Source organism: Piliocolobus tephrosceles, chromosome 3 (assembly GCF_002776525.5).
Source record: "Piliocolobus tephrosceles isolate RC106 chromosome 3, ASM277652v3, whole genome shotgun sequence".
Lineage (NCBI taxonomy): Eukaryota > Metazoa > Chordata > Mammalia > Primates > Cercopithecidae > Piliocolobus > Piliocolobus tephrosceles.
Window position 1 is genome coordinate 90,823,186 of NC_045436.1, and position 7,536 is coordinate 90,830,721.

At 33.7% G+C, this 7,536-nt stretch overlaps 1 protein-coding gene across 1 annotated transcript; it reads right to left on the reverse strand.

The window, feature by feature from the left end:
* Positions 1–4,768: 4,768 nt before the first annotated feature.
* Positions 4,769–5,361, reverse strand: LOC111547840 (acyl-protein thioesterase 1-like). Its single transcript, XM_023219879.1, has 2 exons — positions 5,195–5,361; positions 4,769–5,144 (listed from the first exon to the last, which is right to left on the reverse strand). The coding sequence occupies exons 1-2, from the start codon at positions 5,359–5,361 to the stop codon at positions 4,769–4,771; spliced, it is 543 nt and encodes a 180-aa protein (XP_023075647.1).
* Positions 5,362–7,536: the final 2,175 nt, after the last annotated feature.

Below are 7,536 nucleotides of genomic sequence, written 5' to 3' on the forward strand. Positions count from 1 at the left end.
ATAGTTGTGGTCAGATAGTTTAATAATACAATTAGCCTTATATGTTAATAACATATGTGAAAGCAATTTCACATATGTTATTTTATTTAAATCAGCAATCCTGTATGGTAGGTCCTCATTGAACATTGTCAATAGGTTCTTGGACATCTATAACATATAACAAAACCTATATTACCACAGGCTAATTGATTTAAACAAGAATTAGGTTCCTATGACATATTTCTGGTCACAAAAACATCACCAAACTTCTAAATGAAGACCAAAACACTTATACTATTAAACAATGAAGTAAGTATGAGCTATATATCCATTTGAGAGAGTTTTATAAAAACAACTAAAATAATTATTTTCCCAATTTTTGGTAAATCAGCAAGTGATAGCAGCTCTAGTGGTGGTGAAGTTCAATCAAGGAGTAAATGTTTGCAAAGCAAAAATTGTAAGGAACGCTTCCCACCACACAATTCAAAATCAATTACAATACAACAGGTTCACTGAGCACTTTTCTTTTTAAAAACAAAAAAAAAAGTGCTTTTTTTTTTTTTATTATACTTTAAGTTCTAGGGTACATGTGCACACCATGCAGGTTTGTTACATATGTATACATGTGACATGTTGGTGTGCTGCACCCATTAACTCATCATTTACATTAGGTATATCTCCTAATGCTATCCCTACCCCCTACCCCCACCCCACGACAGGCCCCGATGTGTGATATTCCTCTTCCTGTGTCCAAGTGTTCCCATTGTCCAATTCCCACCTATGAGTGAGAACATACGGTGTTTGGTTTTCTGTTCTTGTGATAGTTTGCTGAGAATGATGGTTTCCAGCTGCATCTATGTCCCTACAAAGGACACAAACTCATCCTTTTTCAACGCTGCAGGGTATTCCATGGTACATATGTGCCACATTTTCTTAATCCAGTCTGTCATTGATGGATATTTGGGTTGGTTTCAAGTCTTTGCTATTGTGAGTAGTGCCACAATAAACATACATGTGTATGTGTCTTTATAGCAGCATGATTTATAATCCTTTGGGTATATACCCAGTAATGGGATTGCTTGGTCAAATGGTATCTCTAGTTCTAGATCCTTGAGGAATCGCCACACTGTCTTCCACAATGGTTGAACTAGTTTACATTCCCACCAACAGTGTAAAAGTGTTCCTATTTCTCCACATCCTCTCCAGCACCTGTTGTTTCCTGACTTTTTAATGACTGCCATTCTAACTGGTGTGAGGTGGTATCTCATTGTGGTTGTTGATGGCGAGTGATGATGAGCATTTTTTCATGTGTCTGTTGGCACATGAAATGCCTTCTTTTGAGAAGTGTCTGTTCATATCCTTTGCCCACTTTTTGATGGGGTTGTTTGTTTTTTTCTTGTAAATTTGTTTGAGTTCTTTGTAGGTTCTGTATATTAGCCCTTTGTCAGATGAGTAGATTGCAAAAATTTTCTCCCATTCTGTAGGTTGCCTGTTCACTCTGATGGTAGTTTCTTTTGCACTGAGCATTTTTCTACCACATTACTTATTACTGTGCATTTGTATGAAATTGAATACTTCACACTTTTATTTTATAATACTTCATATTCATTAATTCATTTTCCAACCAGCTTAATCCAATTCAAGGCTATGGATGGCTGGAGCCCCTCCTGGTAGCTCAGGGCATAAGGCAGGAACTCACCCTGGACAGAAACCACCCCATTGCAGGGCACACTCACACTCATACCCACCATAACTCAGTCTGGGACCATGGAGACATGCCAGTTCACCTCACTTGCACTTTTTAGGATGTGGGAGGAAACCAGAGTACCCACAGAAAACCCACACAGATATGTGGGGAATGTGCAAACTCCACAGACAGTGACCCTGACCAGGAATTGATTTTTTTTTCTTATTAGTGTTATAACAAAATCATGTTGAATAAAGAACATTATTTTGATGACATCCTGTACATTTAAAAAGTATAATTATCCCTATTCCACAGATAGGTAAACTGACGCTCAGAAGAATTAAGTAATTTCATAATAATCCCTAAAAATAAAAGTAATAATTAAAACAATAATGAACACTTATTACCAGGCAGTGTTCAGAGTATTTTACATGTATTAACTCATTTAATCTCCAAAACAACTTTAATATATAACTCTAAGAGACAAGGAAAACTACTAATTTTTTTTTTCAGATGAGAAAACCAAGACACAGAAATTTTCTCTTAAAGAGATTTTTATGGTAAACATCAATATTTTGGGAAAAATTGCTCAACCTCTCTTAGCCTCAGTTTGAGTCTCTATAAAATGAGTATAATGTAAGCAATCTCATACAGCACACATATCAATCAGTTTTTGTTTGGTTATGTTATGATTCCAAATAATCCCCAAAACTCAATGATTTACAAGTGAGGTTTTTTTTTTTTTTCTTTTTTTTTCTTGTTTTTGTGTGTTAGTGGCTTCACTCTCACATCTTATTCTAGAGATTAGGCTAAGGAGCTGATCCAATCTAGGACACATTTTCAGGGCAGAGGAAAAGAGAAAGAGCTGGCAGAAACATACAGTGGTTTCTAAATTTCTTCTTAGAATTGGCACAGTATTACACTGTTCACATTTTAACTGGCAGTAGCAAGTCATGTGGCCAACCTCGATGACACCATGTCTTCCTTTCACAAGGAAACCCATCAAGTCACATGGCAGTGGTCAAGGATGATTTTCTTACAGGGAAGAGGGGAACTGTGCTTGGGACAAGCATTACAATCTGCCACAATATGGATTAAATATAATAATATATAAAGACCTAATTCAGTGCTTGACATCTAGAAGTTCACCACAGTTACAGTTATGATTTCCTTTTTCCTTCCTTTTAATGCATTCAGGTAAATCTTAGAGCTTTGAGACAAAGTACCGAGTATAAAAGTGACCACTGACAATTATTCTTTCCTCTTGTTCCAGGAAAGCTTTAGTTACACTTTGCATCATTAAGCATGTATTAATATTTGAACTGATATAAGGAAGACTTAGAAAAAATTTCAGATTTTTTTCAGAATTAAATTTATTTCACATTGATAAAAACCATGAAAAACATTTACATTTTCCCACATTACTGCACAACATTTCAACGGAATATTTCTTGCCATAGATAATATTTTGCTCATCTGTAGAACTGAAACAACAGTTTATATTCTTCAAGATAAAGAAAAATGGCATGTTTGAAATTTTTAAACCCAGACGATAACATTTGGCTTCATTATTACCGTCCTACATAGTCCATTACTAAATTATTTTCATTATCGATTAGCACCAATTTATAAAAATGCATTCTTAATATTGGTTTGGTCAGCTGGAATACAGCAGAAAAATTAACACAGTTCAGAAATACCAAGCATACATTTTTGCTGTACATTAATCTGTGCAGTAACTACACCTTATGTATAGGGCTATGACTAGCCTTTATTACTCATAAGTTTGTTTTCAAATAATTTTCACCAGTAATCTGAAAATTTTGACAATTTAAAATGATTACTATTTTTATGTTTACATGAAAAACTAGTATAAAAATAATTTGACTAAAGTGAAAATTTCAAATAAGTCCACTGGCAGATGAAAATAAAGCAAAAAATTACAATGGGTTTCTCATCTTCTATAGTAGTTGGTTTCAAACGTGTAAAAAGTAAATTCTATGCTATGAGATGATGAAATCATCTTAGAAATTAGTTTCTAAGATCAGTCTTAAAGATATTTCAGAATATACTAGAATATGATCTAATTATTCTTTCAGTTGTTTATAGAAAAATAAAACCACAGAATTATTCCTGTTACCTGGGTTGAAGATCCTAATAACTAAATAAGTATAAATTTGGATAAGGTATAATAATTTGAAATGAGTGGATAATGTCTGATTTCTCTATGAAGCATAAGTAGATTTTAGATACCTTATATCTGTGACTCAGAATGTCAAATTACAGCATGTATTGGCAGTAGCTGTCTATGGCAGAGAGGTAATATTTGGTCTGCTATGAAGGACAATAAAGAACGAATGAACTTTTTTTTCCTTGAGAGAAAAGAATATTAAATAGAAATAATATCAAGGAAAAAATTGCCTGGTCCCAAAATATAAGGGTCATTAATTGAAGACAACAATTTTACTCTTTTTTTGACAATGAAGAGCATTATCCATATTATTAGGAATAATGTAATACCACCTCATTCTTATTATGTGTTACAATCATTATGTATATATGAATACATATATAAAAATACAGACACTGCATGGTGACTAAGCAATTTTGGAATAAATCCATAGACTAAGTCACAACATGCATAAATTATTTACATCTTAACTGCTTATTTATACCTGAACAAATGTTCAATAAGTATACTGCTAATTTTCAAATGATGTAATAAAAAATCTGGTGGTAGTACGGTATTATTTTGCTGAATTACATTTGAGAAAAAAGAAGCTTCCTGCTGCATCTATTTTAACATAGTATATCATGGATCTTCTTATAAAAATACATGTATGGGAACTTAAAAGGTCATAAATTTCTCATGAGGAGACATTATTTGATCTGTCATTGGTGTGTATTTGCAAAACATTTTAACACTGCAAACATTAGAAATTTGAAGATGGGGCATTGGAAAAGGTTTATACTCTACTACAGTGATGCTGGTGTACTTCGGCCTCTGAGTGACGTCAATCAATTGGAGGTAGGAGTTTATCAATGAATTGCTTGACATCCATCATTTCCTGTCGACACGAACTATGCATCATACTTTAAAACCTATGAAGGTTTTACCAATGTTTTTAGTTTTTCAACCATAAGAGAACCAAACACCCGGGGAACTAAAGGGTCACAATCTCTGTGGCACTGGAGAATAGAAATATCTCTATTAGCGCCACTGATAGGACCCTGTGGAAATGAAGCCTGAAGTAGAAACCAGCAACTGAGCGCAGTGATACCCGTCAGTTTCCGCTGCGTGGTAAAGGCAGTATATAAAGATAAAGCTCCTCCCTGAGAAAATCCTCCCAAAATAATTCTGTTAGAAGGAATGCCATTGTTCACTTCTTGATCAATCAAAGCTTTTATATTTTCAGCTGCCTGTTTAATCCCAGGTTCATCCTCTTGTGAATCTGGTGAAAGCCCAATAATATCAAACCGTGAAGGCACAGCCATGTTCATATTTAATGTAAAGGCATAACAGACGGGGCATGCGGGCAGATATATTTGATATGTGAACTTCTGATACCTGCAAAGGCTTCTGTCCATCCGTGCCCAGTATCTCCCAAGCCGTGAAGGAAAATCACCGTGGCGGTGGCTTTCCAGGCGGCGGGCATGATGGTTTTCAGCGGGGCTGACATGTTATTTCTGCACATAACACCGGCTCAGCTCGCAGCGCAAGCGGAAGGAAGGGCGGGCGCCCGGCCGCGGCCCAAGGGCGTGCGAACGGCCAGCTTGTTTTTGTAGTTGCTTTCACTGACCTAGTGTTATGTAGTTTATTTATTTATTTAAATATTTATTTATAAATAAAGAAAACTTTGCAATTGGTTAGATATTATTTCGAAGCATGTAAGCTGATTTGTGTAATGAGTATGAAATTATGAAATAAATAAAACTAGGAAGAAAACTATAACTATCTGGATGAGTTCCATGTCTCATAAAAGAGTTTGTTTAAAAATGCCCTTTGCTATGGTTGCTTTAAATTAGTTGGTTTTGTTGTTTGGGCTTCAAAGAATGGTTTTATATACAGGGAAGTAGTTTTTATTTTACATATTCCATAATAATGAGGTTCATATCAATATAAACATCATGTAGTTCTCAAAGTCAATAGTTAATTTCCTCATACTGATTTGTGATTTTGAACACACAGACACACACACACACACACCAAAGTTATATATAAACAAGGTTTTACCCTAAAATGTATGCATAATGCTTAGCCTGAAAGACTATTTTCTACCACGGAAAGAGTTTAATGAATAAAGTAGAACTGTTTGAAAATGAGTAAAAGTGTTAGTCCACCATAAACATGTTTTGTTAGATAAATTCAAATATTTATATTTGATAATTTTGTGTATATGGATTCTAGAAGAGAGACTATATGAAGGATGTCAAGGCAGTCATTTGCCAGACTGTAAGTAATTACTTCTTTATACTTTGTTTTCACAGACTGTCTTATTTCAGGAGAATTTTTATTTCTGAAATCATTGATCAGTGTTATTATTCCTGCCATTTAAATGAGCTGCAGATATTTTCTTGGTTAAAGCTATATAGTGACAAGATTTTGTAGTGTAGCCCATTCTTTTAGGAATAAAGATATTTATACAGCACTTTCTGCCAACATAACATTTTCCATACTGACTTCTGTTGTTGCCTGTTACATGTTCATTCAAAGGCAAGAAAAGCGCAGCAAATCTGTCTATAAGAGTATCCTTTGGCTTTAGGAATTTTTAGCACCAGTAAAAATGGAAACTTCTATTGTTTTCCTTTGGTGAAGACTACTTTGTTGACAAGAAATACCTGTAGTCCAGATTAAAAGAAGAAAACGTTTATGGAATAGAGAATTATTTTCAGTGAAAACAATTAAAATGATTACGAAGTCCACTTTTTGTTGTTGTTGCTTTTTTGCCTGCAAGAACAAAATGGTCATAGGCAAGAAACAAAAACATTGCTTCACATTTGAAAGGCCTCTGGAAAAAGTTCAAAACGATTTGAAGACTACTGTCTCATCAGTTTCTTCAAGTGTTAGAATTAGGAGAGACTTGGCATTACTATAGATTTTATGAACTTATTTAAAAAAAATTCTTCATTGCAAGAAAATGAAAAATTATAATTTAAAAAATAATTTTCATGGTTATAGATATATAACAAATACCTTCACTTGGGATGTTATCTGCTATACTGAATATTCTAGATTTTTGTTAAGTAATTGTATAGAAACATAGGCCCAAATGTAGTACTTAAAGTAAAAATGGCTAAATGTTTCCTCATTATTAGATTGCTATTCTTGTTGAAGAAAATAATTTAATTTTTCAATTTTTATCCTCATTCTTTAGTAATTCACTGATTAAATAGCAAATAATAACCAAGATGATTCTAGTATTGTAGGGTGAAGGATTATATATGGTAATCCAGGTCAAGTACTTGATGCATTTCCTAGCACATTGTTCGACCTCAGTAAATGTTAGGAATAATTTATTATCAGTAAACCAGTTTCGCGTTGTCACTAATTTATTGTGTCATCTTTGGTCAGCCATTTATCTTTTAGGTCCTCATTTTCTTCATTTGAAAATATGGGGGAAGGTTTGAAGTAGATGATCTCTATGTCTCTTCAAGCTATAATAGATAATTGTACTTTGTAGTGTACTCAAAGTGAATGACTTCTAGGATTCTGGGGCTTGATTTAAAGGGTACATATAGCACTTGTTATGTAAATATATTGACTATTTTTTTATATAGATGCCATTTAAATAAATCCTTTCCAAGAAATGTCATTGGCTGACATTAATTAATTTGTATAAAGAGCTTTGAAGATGAGAAATGGTATATAA

What these genes read in the sequence shown, in the direction of transcription:
- LOC111547840 (XM_023219879.1), bottom strand. Translation starts at nt 5,361, where the DNA reads ATGTGCAGAAATAACATGTCAGCCCCGCTGAAAACCATCATGCCCGCC. An exon ending in AAATATATCTGCCCGCATGC is followed by an intron (nt 5,145 to 5,194) that starts CCCGTCTGTTAT and finishes TGTGCCTTCACG; the next exon opens with GTTTGATATTATTGGGCTTT.